This window comes from Chiroxiphia lanceolata, chromosome 3 (assembly GCF_009829145.1).
Source record: "Chiroxiphia lanceolata isolate bChiLan1 chromosome 3, bChiLan1.pri, whole genome shotgun sequence".
NCBI lineage: Eukaryota > Metazoa > Chordata > Aves > Passeriformes > Pipridae > Chiroxiphia > Chiroxiphia lanceolata.
In genome coordinates this window covers 27,999,180-28,026,214 of record NC_045639.1, presented here as the reverse complement: position 1 = coordinate 28,026,214, position 27,035 = coordinate 27,999,180, and the positions used below count along the sequence as shown (strand labels likewise).

At 41.3% G+C, this 27,035-nt stretch overlaps 1 protein-coding gene and 2 long non-coding RNA genes across 4 annotated transcripts in view; 2 read left to right on the top strand and 1 right to left on the bottom strand.

The window, feature by feature from the left end:
* The first annotated feature begins 1,944 nt into the window (after nt 1-1,944).
* Nucleotides 1,945-6,357, top strand: MCFD2 (multiple coagulation factor deficiency 2, ER cargo receptor complex subunit). Of its 2 annotated transcripts, none has more exons than XM_032684608.1 (4): nt 1,945-2,058; nt 2,809-2,957; nt 3,668-3,827; nt 4,943-6,357. In XM_032684608.1, exons 1-4 carry the CDS (start codon nt 1,987-1,989, stop codon nt 5,072-5,074), a joined length of 513 nt encoding a protein of 170 aa, XP_032540499.1. In that variant the 5' UTR covers nt 1,945-1,986; the 3' UTR covers nt 5,075-6,357. The 2 variants fall into 2 exon arrangements, with proteins under 2 accessions (XP_032540499.1, XP_032540497.1); XM_032684606.1 differs by having other exon boundaries at nt 1,972-2,106.
* An 11,606-nt stretch (nt 6,358-17,963) lies between these two features.
* On the top strand, nt 17,964-23,734 carry LOC116785082. The gene is made up of 2 exons (XR_004356370.1): nt 17,964-18,361; nt 23,400-23,734. It is a non-coding gene; the product is annotated as an uncharacterized LOC116785082 (long non-coding RNA).
* The window catches only part of LOC116785081, a 29,809-nt gene continuing 24,809 nt past the window's right edge, over nt 22,036-27,035 (bottom strand). The window contains exon 5 of the long non-coding RNA XR_004356369.1: nt 22,036-22,102. This is a non-coding gene — a long non-coding RNA (uncharacterized LOC116785081). The remainder of the gene's footprint in view (nt 22,103-27,035) is intronic.

Below are 27,035 nucleotides of genomic sequence, written 5' to 3'. Positions count from 1 at the left end.
GGCGGGAGCGGATGGGACGGTGCCCCGCCCGAGGGCTGCGGCCAGGGACGGCGCGTCTAACAGGGCCGCCACTCCCTGACGCCTCTCGCCTGACGCCCGGTGCTCGAAGCCGCGTCCAGCCGGGCGGGCGCTGTCCGGGCGTTGCGGAGGCGGCCCCGCGCTCCCTGCAACGCGCGAGAAGGGCCGGGGGGTGCCGCTCCCCCACTTTGGCCCTCGGGAGTCACCTAAACCCCGGGGCTCCCTGCCGGCTGCGCCCCACGGCCACCGCCCCCTCCTGCAACTTCGGCACAGAACCCCCGGCTGGTGCGAGAACGAGCCGAAAGCCCGCCCGGTTGCCCGGTCCCGGGGTTTGCTCGGGGATTGTGACCTCGGAAGGCCAAAGCGGCGGCTGTGTAGGCGTCAAGTATGGGAACAACGAGACCTGGGGCGTTCGGTGCGAGGCGAAGCGCAGAGCACACACAGTTTATAAACCACAGAGAGGGCACCCGAGACGGGGCGCAGGGGTTTCCCAAAGGAGCAGCGGGGTGAGGAGCCCGCAGTCCTTTGTGGACGGGGCTGTTGAGGGGTTGGGGGGGAAGTGCCTGGAGCAGGAGTGGCCGAGGACAGCCCTAGGAGAAGGACACACTGCCCCACTGTCCGACTCCCTCTCGGCTGTGCCTAGGTGGTGGGATCCCTGCAGTGTGCCCTTTGGAAGGGTGTTCTCTACATATGGGGCCAGAGCGGCCGAGGCCCTGCAGCACTCGCACAGAATCGCAGAATGGGTGAGGGTGGAAGGCACCACAATGGAACATCTCTTCCAGCCTCCCTGCTTGAGCAGTGTCATCCTAGAGCAGATGGCACAGGATTGCATCCAGATAGTTCTTGAACATCTCCAGTGAGGGAGACTCCACAGCCTCTGTGGACAACCTGTTCCAGAGCTCAGCCACCCACACAGAAAAGAAGTTTTTCTTCATATTGAAATAGAAAATGAAATAAAATTTAGCTATTTAGCTATGTAAGTGTGACTTTGCAAAATGTAAAACTGCTTAAAAGTTTCTGCCCAAACTGTGGGCAATTAAGATAAAATAGCTTAGAGAATAGAGAAGGCTTTTTAGCAGGTAGAGAGGGGTGGGGAATCTGAAATTGTTTGAAATGATAAAACTTTATGTAACTACTCTATAATGGTAAGAATGGGAGGTAAAACTAAGTGTCTATTTAGATAAGGCAGACTGCAAAAACAGTGTGTGTATAAATAATTTTAAACCTGCTACTTTCAAACTGTATAAAAAGCTATGGTATTCCTTTGCTCAGTGGAGTGCACTGGGGAAAACACCTGCCGCTTTGCATTCCCCCGCCGTAATAAAAGTGTTCTTCAGATTGTTCAAAGGTTTCTTTGAATCAATATTCAGCTGAAACTTCCTGTGCATCAGTTTCTGCCCACTGGCTCTTGTCCTATTTTTCAGCACCACCAAGAAGAATCTGGCTCCATCCTCCCTCCCTTTAGATATAGACATCGATGGTGTCCCCTCTCAGTCGTTTCTTCTCGAGGCTGAACAGGCCCATCTCCATCAGCTTTTCCTCATAAGAGAGATGCTCCAGTCTCTTAATCCTCTTGTTTGCCCTCTGCTGGACCTGCTCCAGGAGCTCCATGTCTCTGTGCACTGAGGAGCCCAGAACTGAACACAAAACTCCAGATTTGATCTTACTAGGGCTGAGTAGAGGGGCAGGATCAACTCGCTTAACCGGCTGGCAATGCTCTTCCTGATGCACCCCTGGATCCCACTGGCTTTCTTGTCCCCAAGGACACGCCGCCGGCTCGTTGCCCTCCGGGACCTCCCGATCCTTCCCCGAGCACACGCGGTGGGCGGGGCCCCGCCGCACCTGCGCCGCCGCGAGGGCTCCACGTGGAGCTCCGCGAGCGGTGACGTCGGCCCGCGGGGCGGGATGACGCAGCCAATGGGAGGGGAGCAGGGGCGGGGCGCGCGCCGGGTCAGGGGTAATCCGGGGATGGTGTCCCGGGAATGGTGTCCTGCCTGCGCCTGTCCCGGAGCCCGCGCCATGGCCCAGACCCGCCCGACGGTGCGTAGCTTGGCGGCGGCGGGGCCTCTCTGCCCGCCCCGGCAGCCGGTACTGGAGGGCGGTGTGCTGGGGCCTGGGCTGGGGGCCGCGGGCCCGGCCCCGTCCCGCTGCGTGGTGGGCTTTCCCGGGGGGTCCAGCCGGGTCGGGAGCCGGGGGTGGGAGGCTGCTGGCGGCCAGCGCTGTGCCGGGGAAACCGGGGGTCGCTTCAGCTGGGGCTGGAGCACAGAGGGGCCGAACCCCCTAGCCCGCTCCTGGGCTCCCCTGGCCCCTCTGGAGCGCTGTATCCTGTCACTTCCCCGCGAAGGGAGCACATACATGGCTGCATGACGTTTTCCAAACTGTATGTTCCTTAGGGCATGCAGTCTTAATAGAAATACTAATTAGATGCGGCCGCTTCGAGCAAAGGTAAGCGACCTTTGCTCCCATGGCTGTGGGGCAGGTTTGCCTGAGCCTGGCGTGGTTGGTTGTCTAGACGGTACATGAAAACACAACGGCACCTGTGGAGTGCACATCCGCTATGTGGAAAAAAAAAAAGTCATCTGAAAATTACTGCATAATATTGCATGATTCTGTGAAATAGGGACCCTCACAGAAATCCTTAATTGGAGCTCCCTGTTTTTCTGCTTCCCAAGGGCTTGAAATGAAGCGAGTTCTTCTATTCTAAAACTCAGTGGGCTTGATTCTAAGTACTTGGTAAATCACATTTATCATCTGGTTTTTTTTGGGGGGGGGATGTTTTCCTTTTTGTAGGAAATCACAATGGCCCAAAGGTTGTTTAGATCACATTTGCTGTTCTGCTTTCTGGCTGCGTTCTTCATCTCTGCCCTTGCTGAGGAACACGTAGGAGAGAGTCAACATGCAAACATTCGCCTCGATAAGAATTTGGTACAAGATAAAGAGTATGTGTTCCATGTTCTAAAAACGAAAACTTTACTTCTTAATGATTTTCTTATCTCTGAAGTCTTGTTACGTTGGACTTAAGCCTAGGGCACCCTGTTTCCTCAGAATGTTGTATGACTAGCTAAAGCCAGATATGAGATGTGCTTGCTTGATAAATTCGTAGAGATATGAGACCTAGAAAGGTCTCTTTGGAACCTTTAGCCCTACTCATACTATAAAGAATTTCTTACAGAGGTCCTGCTTACCCAGATCAGCATACTTTGGACAAAATCATATTCTTAGCAGGTAGAGTTAGAGGGTTTTTTCTCATTTTCTTCTTCATACATGCAGAACAGTTCTAGCAGTAAATAAAACTCCCTAGAACACTTCATGGTTGACTGGGAAAGGTCTTTCTCCAGCTCCTGTGCTTTGGAAGACAGCCAAAGGAGATTTTGGGCACTGCTTCCAGTGTTTTGATAGCCTGCTAAGTAGGCCAGAGGAAACAGAAATAGCTATCTAAGGTGTTAGAGGCCACTACAGCACCTGTAACAAACAACCTCTGTGTCCCCTTCGTCTTAATATCAGACTGTAGCTTTTAGTTATCCAGGGTGCTTTTAGAAGAATAGTATTCGATCAAAGACTAAATTTGATGTAAACAGAGCATGAAATATTAACTGACAGAAATGCTGTAGCTTTTGTTTGTCTTTGGGGGTTTTTTTGTTTTTCTTAGGCACATCATGGAACACTTGGAAGGTGTCATTGAGAAACCAGAAACTGAGATGTCTCCACAAGAGTTGCAGCTCCATTACTTCAAAATGCATGACTATGATGGCAATAACTTGTTAGATGGGTTAGAGCTTGCTACTGCTATATCACATGTCCACAAGGAGGTAGGTGTAATTTTGTAAGGGCATGTGTGTTTGGAAACAGTTCTGACTCTGAAAGCAACTTACAATAGAACGGAACAGTTGCAACACATCTTCAGTGCAGTTAAGAGTTTTGCCTGAAAATGAGATATTTTTCTTTCCCCCTGATAGTTCTAGTTGCATTTATAAATGTACCAGCTTTATCACAGCTTTTCATGTCACACTGCGGTTTTCAAGAAGTTTCCATTGTAGTTTAAACTTTAGAATGAGGAAGGGCTGTAAAGTGAAAATGATTTTACAGAGGGCTTGTTTTGGTATGCAGGGATGAGGAGAAAGGGAAATTATCCAAAATGGGATATGAGGGTTTATAGAAATAGCATGTGATACAATGCTGTTTTCAGTGTCAGACTGTCACTGCTGTGGATACACAGACTGTAGGAGATCTCTTGAATAACGTTAGTATTAGAAGAACCAGTTATGGTCTGCCTCTTTCTAAACAAATTCTCATCGCAGCCACGAACATTTAAAGACAAAGTAGGAAGATACAGCCATTAGGAAGAGAATATGAACACATTATCTCATACTGATCTGGAAGTTACAATTCAGAATAGCATAACTTCCTGCATACACCTGTGGCAAAAAAATACCAAGCCAAGAACAGAATAATGACTTGCTGTTTCTTGTGCAAAGCACCATCTTCTCATTTGTTTGTAAGGGGTGTTTTAAGAATTTTATTGGCTTTAAGCTACAGTGCTAGATTTTTTCACTACTCCGTTACTGTAAGGTGTTTCTGTATTTTATCGAAACTATAGTGTCTATACTACATGAAGATTCAAATAAAAATACATCTGTTAGATGATTATCCATCATTATACATTGTGCTATTCAGCTTTTGGAACTTTTGACTAAGAATATTAACTGAAAGGAGTGGTTTTTTCTGAAGTCCAGAAAACTTGGACTTCATAGCTTCCAACTGATAAAAGTTGCTTATATTGATATAAATGTTTATATAAAACTTAGTGCCAAATTAGGCATCAAACATGAATGGCTTAACAAAAAATTAGTTGTCGGTAATCTGTTACATGTGCCAGTAGGTGGGAAAGACTGCTAAACTGTTCCATGTGGTTTTGTTTTTGTAGGAAGGTGGTGAGCATACCCAAGCAATGAAAGAAGAAGAGCTGATTAACCTAATAGATGATGTCTTAAGAGATGATGATAAGAACAATGACGGATACATTGACTATGCAGAATTTGCAAAATCACTGGAATAAGCTTTTGCAGGGTGTTTCTCCTTCTAACCACATAGAAATGTGAACCAGTATAATGTGATTCTTTACTGTCTCATATCAACCTCTGTGCTGTGAGAAGGAGAGGTGTACCACTTCCAGCTGAATTTGTTTAGAAGTTGTATTTGTTAAGAGACTGGTTAACTTGGAGTGAGAGCCATGTTTGACTAAACAAAGCTACACATTTCAATCATGAAGCATGGAAGTGTCAACAGTACTCACGTAGGGTACAGCTGGCAAACTCCTAAGTAGCTCTATATGAATACTAAATAGAATCATTAGCATCTAAATTTCAGGTTTTCAGTCATTGGGTTATATAGTACTTATTTGCTTACATCATCTTCAATTTAAAATTATAAAATATCCAGAAAGCAAGAAATGAGTACTGCATATAGTTGTATTCCAAGGATAAATGTCCTTACCTTCCTTCTAATTTTCAAGGAAATTTGCAGATAAGTACAGATGCTTGAAACAGCAATTGTAGGGGAAAAGCATTTGAGTCTGTGTTACGTTTGAGTTCCAAATAATACCATATGAACTTAAACACAGTCTTTGAAGAAATTATGTATTTTTAAATATATATACTTCCTAGCATACCCTTACATATAAATATATATACATGTGTTTTTCAATGTCTTGTCCTCCACAGATTTACTTTTTGTATCTTAATTTACTGATTTTTTTTTTTATCAACCTTCCATGTTTTCTTAAGAAAATGAAAGTATTTTTATTATATTTATACGTTGTATCCCATCCTTCAGGGGTGTTTTGAAGGTCAAAGTAACAGTAAACCAGTTTAATACTAAAGCTTTAGTTCAATTTGGGTTTTACAGTATTAGCCAGCAGAATAATCTAAGTAAGCAAGTAACGCTGCCTTGTTAAGGTTTAAGTCCATATTCCTTGGCATTTAAATTATGGTATTACTTTCAGCAGGTATTTCATAACTTAACAGTTTCAAGATACTTGAGTGTTTGCAAATTATCATGGCTCTAGGAACGTTTTTACTGTCTTGACTCTATTTGGTAAGTCAAGCAGTTTAGGGATATTAGAGCAGTGATGTATTGCTGTGTTATTGATGTTTGGTGACTCTGAAACATAACTGAAATCTTAAATTGCATTCAATCATTATTCATTAATAAAGAATCTAAATGTTAGCCTATTTCTGTAAAATGTATAAAGAGCTATTTTCTATACAAAATTATTCTTATACAAGAGAAACACGTTTGTAAAAGAAATTATTTCCTCTGTTTAAATGTTTATGCAATGAATCCTGAGTGTCAGATTTTTTTTTTCTTGTAGTAATTATTTGTTTTGAAATCTTTGTGGCCAAGGTTGTGCTGGTTGTACAAGCAGTAAAATTAAGTTGAGGTTGTGCACGCTGGAGATAGGTACATTTCTCACTAGGACTTCTAGCCTTGTGTATCCTAATTTGCTGATGTGTTTCTAGGCCCATCTCTGTTACTAACAGTCATCTTAACAGAAAATTCCTTCTGTTACAGCTGGGTTTTTTTAAATATCTCTTCTGAGAGTGATTAATCTGGACTGAATGTTGAATCAGAAAAAAGTTTAGTAAATGCTAGTGAGTAGGAGGGCAGAAGAGGTTAAGCTCTTCAGCTTTGAGTGCTTAAAGCAGGTTGCCTGTAGACCTGCCAACTCCTATATGTTACTGCAGTTTAACCCCAGCTGGCGTCTAGGGAACGCACAGCCCCTTGCTCACTCTTCCCTGGTGAGAGGGGGGGAGAGAATCAGAAAGGGTAAAAGTAAGAAAACTCATGGGTTGAGATAAAGACAATTTCATGGATAAAGCAAAATCCATGCATGCAGGCAAATCAAAATAAGGAATAAGTCCTTCACAACTTTCCATGGGCACTGGATGTCTGGAGAGCAGGGCTCCGTCGTGGTTACTTGGGAAGACAAATGCCATCACTCCCCCCTTCTTCCTTGTTCCCCATCAGCTTTATATGCTAAGCATGGCACCCTATGGTACAGAATATTCCTTTGGTCAGTTGGAATCAGCTGTCCTGGTTGTGTCCTGTCCCAGCTTTCTGTGAACCCGCAGCCTCCTCCCTAGTGGGGTGGAAGGCAGAAAAGACCTTGACTCTGCACAAACTCTGCTCAGCAGTAATGAAAAATCCCTGTGTTATCAACACTGTCTTCAGCACAAATCCAAACCACAGACCCATACTAGCTCCTGTGAAGAAAATGAACTCTATCCCAGTCAAAATTAGCACAATGCATAAGGCTCTGAGTTTTGGGTTACTTTGGGATGATCAAGGAACTGACTTTTACACACGGCTCTTAAAAATCATGGTTTTCTTATCAAGCCTGTAAGGCACATTTATATACACATATGTTGTATTTATATACATATTTCTCAACTGCTGTTGTATGGGGAAAAAGACATGCGCCATAAAAGCTTTATTTGAAATTATTGTGATAAATGCAGGTAATGTGAACGTTTTCTGCCAACTATTTGAAACTTGGTTTTAAGGGTTCAGAATGATGTATAAATAGAAAAATAGTTTACTGAAACATGAGAACAAAATTAGTACCTTTGATTTCATGATGTGTGAAGAAAGATCAAAAAAAAAATTTCTGCTTTCCTAGAAAGAACAGTTCAAGAAATGTTACCCAGCATGAAACCTGCATCATCATGTCTTTACTCAGCCTCCTAAAACAAATACACATATGTAATTAAGTGCACTTAAATGGTTTAACAGCTGACTAGGGAGCTTTCTCAGTTATTAAGTAGAAAAGCACAAAATTGCTGAGGGCGATGATGAATCAGACCTTTTTTTTTTAAAATATAACTAAGTTTTGTGCTAATTGTAACTCATGTGAAACCCCTAAATGTGCTAATACACGTCATATAAATACACTATTTCCTATATATATAAATAATAGAAAATACAGCCTTTACAACAGAAGTACTCATTAACTCTAAAGCTGTGCTTCCATATAGCAGTACTACCTCAATTTTACAGAGAAATATCAAAGCAGAAGGGGTGTATTTTTTACTGAAGGTCAGTCACACCCCAGCAGAAACAAGACTGGGAGAATGCTGTTGTGCATGGTCTTCACATCTTCCCAGTCTATGATCTCAAGGGATGGAGATTAGCTTTCCCCATTAGAGGAGAACACATCTGGCCTTGCACTACTGTATACTATGTGCACAGTTTAAAGTATTTTGATTATCTGCTTTTAGCTTACAAAATACTGTAAACTAAAGTGCATTTGAAGCACTCCTAAACTGAGTGGGTTTTTTTAGTAGTCAATCTAGAACATAGTCTGTATACGAAGGAGAAAGATCTTTACTGCTTGACCAGTGCCCATCAGAATACTGTTAGTGACAGGAGTGACTGCCTAGAACTCCCCATCAAGAGTTTTGTCTGCATATTCACACAGGCTTTACTACCTTTTTGGATTTTTTCATTATTCACTTATGACCTCAAAATGTCTTAGATTCATTAGGGAATGGTTACAGACTTACAAATCCTGATTTCATCTAAGATAATTTTTAATACTACAACTCACAAGCAGAAGAGTAGTAATTCAGGGATAATGTCATAATCGACAGAGCCACTAGATAGCGTATGGACACCACACATCAGGTCCCCATGGCATGTAATAGAGTGGTTCAACAACCACTGGATTTCTCTAAACCATCACCAGTATTCTGATTACAGGAAAGGCTTGCTCCTCTGTCTTCCAACACCATATTGATAGTATGATGCCCATATTTTTATTAGTTTATATCTGTCATAAAATTGACTACAGCTAGGACTTTGTTACTGGTAATTAATTTTCATTGTTTAGGGAATCCAAATCGACTTGAAGTGATAGTAAAGAAACCCCCTTAGTAATATTGTCATTAAAATAATTGTGTAATAGGAAGCTTTCCAATATAAGTACCAGGCTTGGCCTGACTTCTTGACCATTTCTAGTTGACCTGTGAGAGGGGCCATGAGGTATCTACAGTGGTCTCAAGCAACATTAAAAGAGTTTTGGAGGTTTCGGGAGGACCTGAAGTCTTACTGCTTTTGTATTAGATGTCAGTAAGAGCTTCTGTCACTGTTCTTACAAGGCATAGGTCCAGTATGGTCTGATCAGCCATTTTTGCTTGTTACTTCCTCTACCCCATTACAGTCTCACTGTCTGTCCATTGCACCATGAAATAGTTGCATAGTGTTCGAAGTTTTTAGTAAACAAAGAAGGGCAAGGATCATTGCATACCTTAGTCTGGATTATTTATTATCACAAGGAATTTGTGTTCTAAACACTTCATTAGTGCAGTTGCTCTATCCACATTAATGGAGATTCATTTTAAGGGCAGTTATTAATGCCTTACAGAAAGTTTATCTGAAGTTACATTTTTTCTATGATAAATTCTGAACAGCAGCCTAAATCTTAAGTGCCAGTACACACTGTAATTGTCACAACCTCCCTCTGCTGAACAGCAGTTTTGCATGTAGGTAGAGGGCAGTGTAACATATGACTCAAAGTCTGCTGTCAGATATGACATTTTACAAGGAATCAGCACTGCAGCAAACATAGTGTCATCTTCTGCCACTTGATCTGAGTGACAGCACTAGATTTCAAGAAGGCAGATGTCAATAAACTCAGAGAATTGGTAGGGAAGATCTCATAAGAGGCAAATCTAAGGGAAAAACAGATTATGAAGAGCTGTCATTTCATTCAAGAAATGTTAATAAGAAACCAAGTACAACCTATGGCATTTTAGGGGAAAGTAAGGAAATTCAGCAGAAGTCAGCTAATTCACAACCTTTTAATTGACCTCAAGCAGAAGAGAGATCTGTAAAGCAGAAACTAGGACAGCTGGTTGAGAACCCAGCACAATTCATGGGAGGGTGTGTGTGTGGGAGTTTATGGAGTTAGTAAAGACAAAATGCACTAGATGCCACTAGCAAAACTTACCAAAAATAAAAGAAATTTAACAGGTAAGGTGTTAAGAGAAAAACAAAGGGAAGTTTGGACCAATACTCAATGATGAGGGTGTGCTATCAGCAGAGAATGTTAAGGAAGTGGAAGAGTTTAATGCCCTTTTTTCCTCCCTTTTTCATCAATCTTTACTAAAAAGGTCAACAGCAACCAGACAGTGCAATTATTTAGATGGTAAAATTTCAGCCTAAAATATGCAAAACTTGCTTAGAGAGTAACCAGTTATGTTAGATGTCTTCCTGAGTCTGAGCCTCAGCAACTTCACTCTAAGAGTCTTAAAAGGACATTAAAGTACTAGCTGCAGATGTCACATAGCTTAAATTTATTTTTTTTATTTAATTTTTGCAAGGCCTTTAGCAGTACTTCCTATAATATCCTTATGAACAGGCTAGTGAACTGTGATCTAAATGAAACTGCTGTGGGAAGGGGCAGGAGGTCAAGTCTAGCTGGATAATTGTATACACAGGGTAATTCCATCAAAACCTATCAAAATATGTGTGTTTTGCAAGGAATTCTGTGGGCCTTGGTCTCAGATCAAGTTTCATTTAATGTTTTCAGTGAAGGCATAGAAGATGGAATATGAAGTATGAGTCTTGCAGATGGAGCAAGGAAGGACTGCAGATGTTACAGATGATAAAAAAATTAGAATTTAAGATGATCTCGATATACTGAGAGAAGTCATCAAAATGGATGGAATACAGTAGTACAAAATGCTTACACAGAAATATTCATCTGTACTTGCAAAACTGTCTAAGTACCACTTCACAAGAGAAAAGATAGGGTACTATGGTGGAACAAGCATGAATGGCAAAGCCATTGGGATGTTTAAAGGGTCTTAAAGACTACTGAAAGAGTCCATGTGGGCCAATCCCCACAGTCAAAGATTCACCTGGAAGACTGTGACCTGTTTAGTGCACTGTACTTCAAGAAAGTGATGAAAGAATTGGCAAAGAAGATGGGCAAAAATTGACAGAGGTCCAGAAAACATGAGGGAAGACTGTAAGAAATGTGAGGATTTTTTCTGAAGAAGTAACAACTAAGAAGAAGGAAGGTTAATAATCTTCAACTAAAAAGCTGTTGCAAAGGAACTAATATGTCCTTGGTGGAAAGATCAGGAAGAATAAAACAGGAAGAAGCATAAACCAAACAGCTTGGGAGATTTAGATTAGTCATTGGACAAAACTTCAATATCAATGATAGCTTGGGATGACATGATTGCAATATGGTCTCAGGATAGAAGGGTGGAGTTAATGATTCCCTCTAGTGAAAGCCTGTCTCTCAGTGAGTCAATAACTGTCAATAACTCAGGAATCCTGTGCTCAGCTCCAGGTTTCAGAGAAATCTTCTCCAGAATCACACAGTCCATCCTCCTCTCTCCCTGTTGTGAGGCCTTTCTCTTTTGTTTATCATATCTGTAGACTATTATGAAGCCAGCCATATTCCAGCTCCCCCCTAATTCATTTAGATGTCAGTTTTACATCTCATCTTCTTATCGTCATAGCCCATTTTCCCTCTTGAAAGCCCCTGAAAACTTGTTCGTAATTTCTGCCTCCCCGTCAGGCAGTTCTTCATTCCCAGGAAACAATGGCCACTGGGAGAGTCCTGCTGCAGTCAATTCTTGTGCTGCATGGCAGAGCAGTCTGCAACCAGCAGCGTCCTCCTCAGTCCTGTTAGGGTATGATCATTGTCAACAGCACCTAAGTGCAAAACCCCTCATAGTTTCTACTGAGCACATTCAAAATGGGGTTGCCAAGAGCCAGAAGTGAACACTTTGAACCAGAATGGGAGAGAAAAGCCTATCCCTGACTTCAACATAATGCTTCACTTGCGATTCAGGTCCTAGATCCAGAGCACAGAAATACCAAATCTTCTTTAAAAAAACCCACAAACACAACAAACCCCCCAAAAAAACACACCAAAAAACCAACACTAAAACGACTGTTAAGTCTTTAAAATGACAAAGAAAAATCCTAGCCCTGTTTTCAGCAAGTAGTCAACTACTTAACTGAGAATATAGTGTAAGAACATTAATACTGAGTAAAAACCAAGGTCCATCTAGCCCAAGAGCTTGCTCCAAACAGTGGTCAATAACAGATGCTGATAGAATAATAGATAGAGAAAGAATGGTGTCATACTTCTAATTACACACACGGCTCCAGCAATTTGTAGGTCAGGGGCTTTACTGCAGCAACAACAAAACCAACTAAGTCAGGAGATCAGAAAGATCAAGGCTTAAATATTAAAGTCTGGAAACATTATTAACTAAACCCAAGGTCTCACGGAACATGTCCCATGTCCCATTGTCAATGGTACATGCTGGGCAGACCTGACTGTTCACATTGCTCTGCTATAACCTTCAGTACAAACTAAGGGGGTGATGCAGTGGGTGAGTGATCCAAGGAGAGCACATTAGTGCAGTGGCATAGCACAACTATACTATTTCCAGATTTCATGTTCTTTTTAGAGTGAGAGATGCTGAAAATTGTCTAATGAATGTTTGCTTCTGGTTTTGGTCACACTTCAAGAACCATCTTTAAAATGATTCAATTATGAGAAAGTTCTAAGCACATATTTTGAAATAAATCCTCTTTAAAAATAGAACACTGTGCCTCAGAACTTACTTTGTCATAAAACCAGATATAAACCACAAAACACATATGCTGAAAAATAATATTGACTTAAGTCTCATCATGTGTGGCTCACAGCCATCAGAGACTGACATATTGGCACGAATCAGGGCAGGTGTGAATTTTTTGACACAGGAAAAAACACTGAGATGAGTAGAATGAGCTTTGAATGCTGTAACCTTTGGAAGAGGTCTCCAGGGACTGTGCAGAAGGGACTGTAAAGCCATGCTGTCAGCTTCAGCATGGATTGCAGTGCGAGTCAGGAAACACATAAGTGAGGATTTTAGACAGCAGTACCTGCAGATAGGATGAGTGTCAGAGAAGAAACATGTCTGTTTAGAATGCATGCAGAGTTGTTTAGAAACCTGGCATATGACACCATAAATTTATGAGCACATTGGCACTGACTAGTTGAGTTAAGATCTCCAAAGAGCACATAACACATATACGTACACACACTGAGGCAGGAACCACTTTCAATAACCAAATAATTCTCTCACCAGACAGCCTAAAACTATTCAAAGGCACCATTTCTAGCCAAGTCCAACAGATCTGAAATATTTTTTCAATCTCTAGGCAAATGAATTTTGAGGATATGACAAACCAAAAAGTCTTTAGGAAACTCTCCAAGCAGATGATCTCATTTTTTTTTAGCCATCATCTCTCTTAAACACCTTGACCAATTTCCTTCAACTCTTCCAAAAAATCTGTCCCAGAATAAGATTATGCCTGTGAAGCTGTAGGAGAATAGGGCTGATTTTGGCAATGTGAGGAACAGGAATAAAATAAAGTTTATAATGAAAACTTAAGGACATCTGCAGTTAACTGAATACTGTTCAATGGGATCTATATAATGCATGATCTTTCCATTGTAGCAAAAATATAAAGTACTTTTATTGTCACCAAGGGAAAAGACCACTTCCTCCATATGAAGTCCTACCTATGAGCCAAAAAGATCTGCCAGGTCATGCAAGTATTTTTGCTTCCTCCCATTAAAATGTTTATAGGATCCAGATTGATTTCCTAAAGTCTTGGCTTAAGGATCTGCACAGTGTATTACACCATGTTGGCAGTGCAGAATGGGGAAAATTTCTGACTGCTGATGTGCCTCTACCACTGACCTTATTAAAACTGCAGCATGGCACTGACATACTGAACTAGCATTAAGTGAGCCATCCAAGGTACTGGTAACACCATGGCACTGCCGTAACAGAACACAGCACACCTGCAAACCCCCCTGTAAAGCAGAGCAGTCAATGGCCAGCTATTGTTGGCAGGCCATCCAGAACACTGTCTTCCTGAGATAATGCTACTAATTGGATCCAAGCTATCTAGTTTAATGGGAATTCAGGTTTGTCATGTGAAGGTCCAGTAGCACGGGTAGTTAAATGAAAGCATTCTGTGTGGTTGTAAAGTCTGCTTCTAGATACTTCCTAGCCAATAGCTCCTACAATTCACATTGATGCCCAGCTTGGGAAAACATAGCATATACAGGTTTTACTGAAATCTGGAAATTTTCCGGGTTGGATAATGTTAAGGAAAAACTGCTCTAGGGACCTTACATAAGTCTTCTCAGATTCCTGTGACAGGTAGAGGTTCTTTCTAGGTCCTTGTAAAGCTCACTTAATAAAAATATCTGTAGGGAATGAGAAAGGGTTATATAGGCTGCAGATCAGAGAGCATGTTTTCACCCAATGTGGAATTGAGCTGTCTTCTGCAGATACTACTCACAGAAATACATATCATCCTCAAAGTTACATTAGGTCTGTTAAAGTCCACCTCAGTCTTGACTCACACCCATGCCACTTATTTCTTGTCACCAAATGTCCTCCCAACACAACCACCTCACCCGGGGACAATGCTGTTGTACTTTTCAGCCCGAAAGCTCTTCCTGTTGACCTCTGCAGTACTGTTTGGAAATGCAGAGGAAAAAATACCAACGTTGATTCAGTGGACCAAATAAAAGCCATTCTAGAAGCTGCCAAGCTAACTGACCTCCAGGATCTAGCAACATCAACCTGGTGCTCAGGCCAGCATGGAGATCTGAAAATCTGGTCCTGATCCTACATGACAGGGATTGCTGGTCAGAAATATGACAACTGGACAGCTGTGAAGAAGGAAAAGGGTGAGCAGAAGACAGCTATAAAGCCATAATACCATGTGCTAAAACTTAAGCCATTTAGATGCCATCTTCCTGAACTGTGCTCCATGGTAGCATAATCTCAGCCTGCTTAAAACAACTTCTGTTGACAACATGGACTACAATATGGAACTAAATATGTCAGTGGACAAAGTACAACCTCAAAAGACATTGGTCATTGGTCAGTTTGCAAAAGTGTCAAGAATATCTAGCAAGTTGACAGCCTTGGATATGGAACCTCTTGCTGTTTAGCAGCAACTCTAACTTCAGCCTGAGCACAGACCACTGGGGAGCATATAACTCCAGATGTTTTTCCTGCTCCCTCAAGAAATGAGAAATTCCCTGAAAACTTGTGTTCAAGTGACTTTTCAGTGATACATGAGCTTGGCAATGCCTTGACTATTTATCTAGGCCCTTCCACACAAAACTTCAGTTTCTGGTGACGTATGGCATGGGAAAATCCGGCTCAAGCAGCTGAAGTCTGGCAAAATTATAAACAATCAAAAAGAAGGCCTTCTAATGGAGACTGTTAGACAGCATTAGCTATTGGGCCACTGTCATCATCACAGCCAGAGAATGATTTAATCTGTCAGTTATGTGAGCACTAGGAGTGATGAATAGGTCTTTGTGTTCATTCACAGCAAGTATGTACCCAGAATGACATACTATGTGGTGAGGGTTTTTTTTGTCTGATAGTCCACTGGATCTCTAAAGAGCTGGGAATTTGCACAACACGGCTATCCAAAGCAGTGCCACAAAAGATACCACCTGTGTTCATAAAGAGGGATTCCCAATGTGGTTGACTAGTGCGCTTCTTCTCCAACTTGTCCATCATTTTCCACACAATTTAAAAGTCCCATGTCAGCAAAGTTGCCCAGTTTTTGCCTCAGTTTTAGCCATTCCAGATGGCCACACTTATAATCAGGGTGGCACAGGGGCACAAGTGCAGCTTGTCCATGACTCCAGCACCTGGTACCACAGCAGCCACAGGGCTTCTCTGCAGAACCATGCCACTTAGCCCTGCCTGGGCTACACTAGTAGCCCAGAGCTTTTGAGTGACCACACTCCCATTGGTGCTCAGCTGTGCTGTCAGCATGAGGAGCAAAGCAGAGGCACAGGGCTGCCAAAGAGATTCCTTTGCAGTTTTCTGACTTCTTTTGTTGCTGCAGTAGCACAAACAGACAAGAACAGGGCCAGCAACTCATATGATGTTTTTACCTGGTATAAATGAGAGTAGAGTATGCTCTATTACCTTTCCTTAACCTTCAATTAGGAGCTGGACCTAGGGTCCCATCGATCTTTACATGGGAGTATCATGAAAGATTTGAATGGTGTTGCCCATCACTACCAGAAAGCAAACTAAACCCCAGGCAGAGGACTGTCAAATCTGGCTCCTAACTTTTATCTTATCTGACCTCTGCAAAAGAAACTGTTGAAGTTCTGGCAAGCCATGAACTATGAGTAGTCACTTAAATCCATCCCTGTTCAGTGAAATGACAGGAGTGAAGTGCTTAGAGCCAGGTGTGTGCTTAAGTGTTCCACTGAAAGGCATAAACCTTGAACCAAGGCAGTTTTCAGAGAATGGGAGATAAGGGAAAGCGGGAATGTTCACCTACAACCATTACTTCTGAAGGCACACAAAGGAGTCTACTGTCCAATGAGAGTGAAGCCAGATGCATTTGGAAACCACCAGACCAGAAATGAAGTTAAACCAGGACACTAGACAGGGTAGCGTTTGCCATTTAAACACAACAAAGAAAGACAATGCAGTCCCATACCTGTAAAGATGCAAGTCACTTCAGGCAGTTAACAGGTTCATTGAACAGTCATCAACCTGGAAAATTAGAGAGAAGGTACCAGCTTCTCAGTATGTTGTGTGTTCTCTCCTTTTGATAGATGACTCCCAGAAGTCATGCGTGATTTTCATAAGGCGAGATAATAAGCTGTCAGTTGTAGGAAGACTACAGTGAACCACACAGAAAATCATCATGGTCTGAAAATCAGAAACAGGCCAAACAGCAAAAACAATTTCTTTCTTTAAAAATAAAATAAGGGAGTGTTTTAAAAAAGCTAGCTTTGGCTTAGAAGTAATATTTAGCCATCAACAAAATAAGAAGAAAGTATCTATTTGTGTGATTCCTGAGTGAAAAATACACAGTACATCTGTATACCTTACCCAATATGTCATATACGTTTTGAATCTCAATAAATATACTTATTCACATATTTACTTACAGAAGTGACAGGGAAGACTTAGATGGTATCAAATCCTACGAGCACAGGACATAATTCTGAACAAAAAATGAGGTAACTCGTGTAACCCATGGCCACGGCCAGGGCACCACATGGGATGTGCTGACAGGATGGGATGTGGGTCTGGCTCTGTGGGGCCCATGGCCAGGGCAGATCTGTGGGCAGATGGAGCCTGGCCCTGCTGTGACATCTAGCAATGGGGAAGAACAGGTTTTTCATGGCCAAGAGTGCCAGGAGAAGAAAGAACCAACTTGAGCCAAGCAGTGTCATCCTCCCCTGCTCCACTCTCACCCCACTCTGGGGCTGTCCGTGACTGCACTTCCCAAGGGATTAGAGGAGGAGGTTGGAAAACTGAGACTATTGCTGCCTTCTCAGCACATTATTTGCCTTGAGGAGGACCAGACACTAGGGTTTACTCAGGTGGAATACCCTGCATGAGGCCTTCATGTATTGTTTTTTTGGTTGGTTTTTTTTCTTTTTTCATAGAGAGAGTCAAAAAATTGTCAGCAAGTGACAGTTGGGGTTGCTGGGCTTTAGTGGCTTTTAATTTTCTCCCCTTGGTGATTTGTGCCAACTGTTACTTCATGCATATGGAACACACAACTTCCAGCCTTTTCTCACTGGTATGAAGTAAGAGTTTGGCACGTGCTGAAAACTACAAACAGAAATTCACTCTCTCTCTCCCATCTTTAATGTCAATACCCGCCAGTAATTATTTGGAGAATTAAACACGTAGTCATCTTGCCGTCACCTTAATTCTCCACATTAAAAAGGGATTATATAACAAATTAGGCTGATTTAGTCTATTTTCTAGGGACTTACCCACTGGTTCGCTCTTTATTAAATTAGCAAAGAAGCCTTTGGCTTTCAGACATATTATGAAATCCTTCCCAAGCTGAGACCACCGGTGCTAGGAATTGCTGAAGTGCTTCAACTGCTCTGGAACCACCTCCTTGGAATTTACAGAGCCTGAACTCCAGCTGACCCACCATGAAGAGAAAACATGCGGGTAGTCACTTGTAATCCGATCTTCCGACGTTTGCCTTCCAGTTTAGAAAAAGCAATCCCCCAATTCACCAGGGTCATAGAGTCTTCAGACTCTTTCCTATGCTAGTTTAAATATAACCCAGGGTTCAGATCTAGGGTATGTGACAATGGAGTCTCTGCTAATTCTCTCTCTAGTGATGGCTTAGGGGAAGCAGCAGTTGCAAAGCACAGCTGGATGCCTTTTCACCAGTTGTGCAAGAATATCTACATCACCCTCAGTGATGGGGATGTCTGCTGACCAGAAGGGTAAGTTGCAAAGACACAGCATGTCTTATTCCTCCTCAGCTGACTGTGTGTTGGAGAACTAATGCTTCTTTCATAAAGAATTACACAGCATGAAGTCTGCTGATTGCCAGTCATCTGAAGGCCTGATGCAATGCCCACTGAAGCTAAAGGCTATTTTTCTTCTGCTTTTATAGGCTTTGGATCATTGCCTTACTCAAAACACTAAACCTTTGAGTATTTTGGGCTTTAGGGTCAAATGCCCTTACTTTCTGCATTCTTTGCTTTTAGCTGTAACAAGTCCATGTCACCACCACAATGACAGATTTGATGGCAAACAGATCTGTGAATCAGCACAGAAACAATCATGTACTCCTGTTTTTTCCCTTTCCTTTCCCCAACTTCTCCCTTGAGAGTTTAAACCCAGCTGCTCCAGATAGGCCATTCATTGGAATTGTAACTTACTAATTTTACGCAATAATTTCCAGGTTTCTTATAAAAGAAGTTGCTTATCTATTTTAAAGAAAAATGCCTGATAAAAACAGAAAAAGAAAAAAGAATATATATTCTGATTTTTCCAAGACTAGACAGTAATTCTGACCTCCTGTACACTTCTCATTAGTTCGAGCTGCATGCCTTTGAAGCTGTTCCTGAAATGCTTGTGAAAGATGTTGGCCTGAAATACGGGGCAATCGAGCTCACCCATTTATGTGCATCACTTTTACAGCAGGGGCAGGGAAAGGGTGTCCTGTCCTCACTGTGTTTGCAGCACTTGCCTGAAGAAGTACTAAAGGACCAGTTGCTGATGACAGCTCCAAGTGCTGCCCACCATCAGGGTTTTCACACAACAAATGTGCACTCCTGGGTACTTCATCAGGCACTTCAGGAGGTGGTTAGGTGACCATAGCTTTTGGTCACCACTGGTGGCACTTGTTCTCCACTAATGATCCATCCCCCACTCAGTAGATAAATCAGAATCTGAAGAGAGAGGAAAATAAAATCCCTTGTTTTCAGAGTTACTGATACTCAGTTGATTGTGACAAATAAATGTTCTGGTTAAATCTGGCCTATATACAGAGAACTGATCTTGACTGGCAAGGTTTGGAAATGACCACAGTGGGTCTAAAAAAACCTTATTCCTCTTAGTTTTGATTTCTGTCATTCTCTGCTATGTATCTTTTTTGCCCATGCAGTCACCTCACAACTTGTTAAACATACTGCTTTGAGAAAGCTCAGTTAAGAAAAATTCAATATAAAGCCACATTTTTTTCCAGTAGCCTCATGCTCTACCACAGTTATAAAATAATGGTGTTTATCCAGCTGCAGAAATTATCAGTAACGTTTAAACAGCATTGAAGTTTCCTAAAAAAATGTTTATGGGGGTGCTTTTTTTTATTTTATGAAAATCTGATTCTGTCAGATGCTTTTTTTCACTCCCAACAGCCTCTGACTTAAGAACAGCTAAGCATTCTCATGGGAGGAACATACTGTACCATGCCTCAATAATCATTAGAGTAATAAGTCAATCAAAGAGGAATTAATTGATCCTAAAATTGCATGCACTTATTGGACAACTAAGCAATATTTCATCTGAAGTTGTTCATAGTAAGAAAAAACTATGTGTAAACATGCTATCTGAGATTGAAACTGTCTGCTTCTTAAGGAGTCATGGCATACAAGCTATCTGCTTGTATAAAATGAAAAAACCAGCCCTCAAGTGACCAACCACATGAGTAGCAATAGCGGTTCTATTGAAGAGATCTTCACACTCAGAAATGAACAAATTTGCAGTAATTTTCCTTCCAATCGTGCTATTACATGCAGTGTGAAAATAGCATATTTCAAAATCTCTCCCATCAAAAACTAAAAGCTTCTACCCAGTCAGAGTGGACATACAAAATAAAGAGGCTATCTTAAAGAAATGGACAGGGATAAACAATCTATTTCTATAGAAAGGATTTCTACACATATCAAAGTACTGACTCAATATTTTGATAATGTACTTTTTTCCCCCTCATTTTCTTACACTTCTTCAGGATTTTACAGTGCTGATTTAAACATCTCCAATTCTGCAGCCTGATTTATCATGATCTATATGTAACATGTCCCAGTGGAGATGTGAACTACATGCTCCCCTTTTCCAATACACACAGCTTCAGTTCAAAGTGCAGCAGCTTCTACTTTTCCATTGAGTATTTTTCTCTTGGTCCCCAGTGTCTGGCAGTATTGTAACACTTAAATGTGATATTGCTAATATTACATAAAAAATGTCTCCTGTTCCATAAAATATGCTAGTCCTGTAAAAGTGAAACTCTGTTGGAATATTGATGACTCAAATGGGTGCCAGGCAATCAGACATTGGCAGCTTCTGTAGAATATTTGTGACTTTCAGTTTTAGTCCAGCAGCATGGACAGAGTGGTGTTGCATTGGCAAGCCCACACACTTGCCCAAAAAATTTCAGCCCTTCCCCTGGTGCAGTTACATGGGATTCAAAACACCATAGACAACTTCTGACCTCTCCGAGCAGTGATCACCCCCAATTACGGCATTCTGCAAACTGGGAAAATAAACAAAGAAAACTAAACTAAAGAAAACTGGGTTTATAAAAAATACAGTAAGGGATGTACCCGGAGAGGTTTCATGGAAGTTCCTTGCGTTATCCCTGTTGGCAGCAAGCAGAACTTGTGTTGCAGGGCTTCTGGGCTTGGGTCTATAGGATTGCTACAAAACACCAGAGCGATGCCTGCAGCAAGAATAGAAAAACAACTCAGGAGTACATAGGAATGAAACTAAAGAGAATGACAAGCAGATTTAAAGAGCGTAATGTCAAGATGAAGACAGGGCATTGAAAAAATGGAAGTAGGAAACCCCTTCAAAACCATAAAGTGCTAAAAGATTCACTCAGAAGTGTCTCCTCCAAAACAAAATATTCCTATTGCCTCTCTTCACTGACATGGACATTTCCATGGGGTCTGGAATCTGATCTGGCACATCTAATTTACAGCTTATAAAATTTATTTACTAGAACAGTACACGATGGATTTTAGATTAGTATTTTGTACTACGGATTTTAGATGAGTATTTTATTTTTCCATGGAATTCAATAAAGACATGCCAGCAGAAAACTTGGCTTTGCATTCACATAAAATATTTTATCCTAAAGAACAATAGAAACTGCAATCAGATTGTATCACTTTATATTGTTACAAACTGCAATTAATCTGTTCAGACTGAAAAGCCATATGAGTTTTTTACTGAAAGGCATTTCATTAAGTTTCTCAGTTGTTTACATGTAATGCAACATGACAGGAATTTGTGCGGAGATGAGAGAAAATGAGCTATTTGACATTAACTATTTGGAATCCTCTCTATAACTGTTTACAGTCTGCAGTGTATTGGCAGGGCTGATTACATGGATAAGTGTAGGATTCGTAGGAGGATTTCTCATATTGAGTTGTTCTTTAAGGAACAGTTGGTGAAAACTCACAGTGTCTTTAGGTATTCAGGTCTAGCAAAGTGAGCATTAACATCATCAGTTTCTAGCAAGAGCAAACAATAAACCTAAAAAATGGAAATACATGAATTGTATTAAGCAGGACAGGTAAAAAGTAGTGTGATTCACACTTCCTGTGTGAAACATTGAAGTTACCCCCTCCAGTCCCTTTATTGTGGGATGCCAAAATGGGTGACGGACTCCTGCAGAATGTCTGGGCAAAAATGATCAGCTGGGCACCACAGGGTCTTAGCTGTGACCACAGGAGATGCTGTGCAGAAAGACAGGGAGCAGGAGATTTGTGTTAGGCAGGTACAGAAGATCTGCCACCATGCCTGTACAGTTACTAGCTGATGTTAGCTTGGATGTAGAGAGTCAAGGTGAGTATAGGCTCTAGGCTTTGTACTCAGACCTGGGCTGTAGGCAGGTTTATCCCATTTAGCAAAGTTCCTTCAATTGTGAAATTTTTTATATATATATATTTTTTTTTTTTTTTTGGCAGGTTAGCCTAGATAGTTACTTAGCTAGAAACAAAGGGGAGAGGGAAATCTTCTCTCTCCAAAAGCCAGAAATAATTAGATTGAAAACATGAATCCTGAAAGTTCAGGAAACATGAAGCAATTAAAAAGGTCCAAATATTTACTTATCTGTTTGTTTTAAACCTCATACTTGGTAACTTTCAGACAGCCTTCTGAACTGGGAAAGAATTAGAAGTTTGGGAATGAGGTTTTTGAATGTCTGAGATGCTTTGGGTCAAAAATGAATGATGGTCTTCTATACCAATTTAGGACACCTCAAATAAATAGCATCAGGGATCAGAGGGCAGATATCCAAAATTTACTGTCACTTTACAATGCTGTAAACTTAGTACTTGAAATATTGAGAACCCCATAATCATCAGACACTTTTAAGATCTTCATTTAAAACTTTTTCTGTGTCAGAGAAGAATCATTTTCCTTTAGAGATGAACCTCCCCATCATCTGGGAAAGTGTGTTTGATGATGGGAAAGGAGGAAAATTCATTAGATTAATCAAGAACTCAACTGGAAAACGTGAGTTCATTCTCAAAAAAAATAATATGCTTGTGGAAAACCAGCTGAAACTTAGGGCATCAAATAAATCAATTTTGGAAGAGGAAGAAATTACGTTACTGGTGTTAAAAAGACAAGTCTTGAGACAGATGTCATTATTTCTTCTGCTGGCAGAGATGGTGCTGAGCAGTGATGAGAGCAGTCATGCTTGGCAGGTCCCACTCCTCTGGAAAGTTTTGAGACTGCTGCTGAGCACAGAAGGATGTTGGGATGTCTCTGCCTATCCCAGCAACCCAGCTACCTATCACACAGACCTCCAGGCTAGTGGCCTGTGCCCAGTAGCTCTGCTGTGAGACTGGACCAGTCGTTGGCACACTCAGGGATTCGCTCAAGACGCAACCATTGCCTGCCTTCACCTGGGAACCCTCCTGGTGCAGGGGCTGAAGGGTGACGTGGTTTGCCTTATTTACTTCCATTGGTTGTATTTGGAGAACTGAATTGGTTACTGGATTTTTTAATGGATTTGCTTTTATTTAGGACTACTGATACACAGCACGTATTGCTCACCATCCTCAGCAAAAAAATGTACTCCAAAGCACACAGTTGCCTTTCACTGGAGATGGATTCCCCCATACAGAAGAAAATATGGAAATCTCAGAGGGAACCACAGAAAGAAACACAAACCACATAGGAGAAGTTCTGTTCATCTCTAAACTGGTTGTCCCTCAATTAGGTAATTAGATCTGTAACATACTGAAAATGGCTCTACAAATATAGCGAGATAACTCCTCCCCATGTCTCAGACTCTGAAAGAAGACAGCTTCAGTAAAGGCAGTGGAAAATTATTAATAAAAAAGGTGATTTAGGTGCTACTCTTGTTTCTTTGCCTAGCTCATTCTTGCTGTTTGACTGATGTGAGTTACAACAATTGGATCTGTAAGTATAAATATTTCATGCCTACTTTGAAGACCGAGTCCAGTGAGTGAAGACCAGTGAATTTATAAGGCATATTCAAGCTAGTCTGTAAAGACAAGTTTATGAAACTGAACCTCTGGCAAGCATCTGCATCTGTTCTATTTATTCAGATAACATAAGAGAGGCCATGCTACTAAAACACATCATAAACGAGTTACTAAATTAAGTCATTCAGCCCAAGCATTAAGACTGGTACTGATTATATATTGGTTTATTTTATTAATGTAGGCAGTTACCTCTCTAATGGAACTCAGATGAGGATGTTCCTGCCAGTAATGTGAAAAATAATAATCTCTTTAAGTTCTTACTGTCTCCTCCCTTTTCACTGTGTATCTGAAATGGCTGAAATCCAATGGCTTCTGAAAATGTAATCTCTAAAACAGTGCTTTCTTAAAAACAAATTAAAAAAACCAAACAAACCAAAAAAATCCCCTGACAAACTAAAAACACTTGGATTGTACACAATACCGTGAGAAAGCTTCTCTCGAAATAGTTCCTCTAGCAAATATAATGATGGAAGGAAACAGAGTACATTGAACAAAATCTATCCCATGTTAATTATGTTGAGTTTTTTCCCTCAGGAAAGAGTGTTGGGTATGTGGCAGAATACAAACAGCTGAAAATGAAAACTGCAGAACTGGAATCTTGTTAGTCTCTGCTTCATGTTTAGCCTTTCACTCATGATCTGGGAAGAAATGGCAGTCCGTGTAGGAAACACCATGTCTCTGCCAGGCTGTGCATGACAGGAGTGATCAGGCAGTGTATACACATGCACTCATCCATTCCAAGGCAAGAAAATGTTTCTGTGGTACAAACATACAGGCAGCTGCTACAGCAGTCTGAGGTACTGCTCTTGGTACCTCCAACCTCCTATCTATGCTATGGGTGTGCAAATGAAAACACACCTGCATTGAATTCTGTATTTTGAATATAACTGAAACAGATTTTTGTCCAAATTAAACTACAGCTGCCCCTTTGTTAGTGGCACTTATCTACCTAGATAATGAGAAGTCATCTTCTTGTTCTTCAGCTATAAAAAGCTGCTGTAAGTACATAATATGGTTAACAAAACACATGCACAGTTAAACTTAATTCCAGAAGTTTTCAGTCTCAATTTTGAAATGTTCTGTGACATATCAGAGTTCTAGTCATATCATAGTATGAATTATGGGCATCACTGGCCATGTTCCCACATAAAGCAAATAAAATACCAGAGCTGTTCCTTGAGTTTTGCTTTTCAGCAGGGAATACTGATGTAAACAGCAATCCATTAATTTATCCACTGCAACGTAGACCATTACCATTGCAATGAAGAGCCAACAGACAGCTTTGTCCCCAGAGAATCCCTCAAGAATGCTCAGAGCATTCATTTTGATCCATCCCACTGTCATTTGCTTGAAGCTTTTTCCTGCAGACCAAGTTTCAGCTGGGCAACTGGAGGCTTTGAAAATTTGGGTCAGAGCATGTATGAAAAAGCCTTTTCACAGGAACTAATCTCTTGCCCTGGTTCAAAGCATCATGAAAAGTTCAAAGGTATCATCTGCCAGTGCTGGATAGGATAAATACCAGCATTTATTAGTGATATGAGTCAGCAAATAATTTCTTGCCTTGCAGAGCCAGAAAGTTCATAGCTGTCAGGTTCCCCATAAAATTTGACATACAGTCATGAAATACACTAAATTCATCAGTGACTCCAGTCTAATCATGAGTCAGATACTCACATTACCCCTACCCTCAAGCATGATAGCTAAGGTCTTTCCATTGCCAGCTGTAGGATCTGACTCAAAATCACAGAATAATTCAGGCTGGAAGGGACCTCCATAGGTTATTTGGGACAACTACTTGCTCAGAGTAGGGCCTGCTGAGGTCACATTTGTTCTTGACTGATATCCAGTCAAGACCTGGTTATCTCCAAGACTGGAGATCCTGCAGACTCTCTGGTCATTGATTCCAGTGCTACATCACCCTCCCAGTGAGAAAAAAAAATCCTAACAAATGAGAATTTCCCGCATTGTGCTTGGTCCATTTTGTCTTGTCACTGTGTTCCTCTTACAAGAATCTGGATTCAACTTTAAACATGGGCTAGTTTCTCTAGCTGCTTCCAAGTCTCCTCACATTCTTCATTCTCAGACAAACTACTCTCTCTCTAAAATATTCAGGGAAGATGACCAGGTTCCTCCTTGCCACTACCCCCATTCATGATTTGCAGTCTTCCTCCATTCCTCACTGGAGCCACGCTCACTTCATTACATAGCCCAGTGAATGAGTTCAATGCTGAATCAGAGCCCTTGTCTTCTTTTAAAGAAGTCAGTCAGCGATGTTCTACAACAAGGCAAGCCTTTCTGAAACAAATGTACGTGTCTAGTCCATTGGGTAGCAGGATCCAAAGTTCCTCAGGCCAGAAGGCTCAGGCCAAAGTTGATTAAGCCTTCAAGCAGAAGTCAGCATATTGTTTTCTTGGTATTTTTTTCCTCCAGGCATTTAAAATCTACTCTTTTCTCTCTTACAATCTCTGTAAACTTTTCCTCAGCCTGTATTTCCTAGGCAGCTCATGTATGTGGAAATAATTTCCGCAGTGCCAATATTCCTTTGTTGAGTCTGCCTCAGCTCGAGGCAAGTCTGCCTCAGCTCAAGTCTGAAAGGCTACTCTGCATCACATTAGATCAAAACATACAAGTGCTCTCATATTTTCTTGTCTTTCAGCATATTATGAGGCTCTTACCTATTTCATCCACTTATAAAAAACATATATAAATGCAGGGAAAGAAAAGCGAGCCCAGCAGTATGAAAGAACTACAAAACATTTTTGCATTCTGCTTATTGACAGGTCCAGTCGTGATCAGGTTTTGATGTACACAACAGGGAATTTATATGTATCATAAAAATGTACCTGTGGTGAAGTTAGTAGGATGGAATTTGTATGTCCTGAGGTAAAAAGCTGCTGCAGTAATCCATTCCGAGATTGAAGTGTCATGTCTAACAAGTCCAGGCCTAGTGAAGACATCAATATACTGTGAGATAAGCAATATCTACCCAAAGGGCTGCTACTAGCCACTGTGTCACAAGCTTGTTTTGTATCTCTGAGCCACTAAGATTATGTTCACATACTCTATTACATTTCACACAGTGACTTCATATTTTTAAAATATTTTTTCAATATCTGACAGTAGAATTTTCCCTTCTCTAGTTTTCAGAACT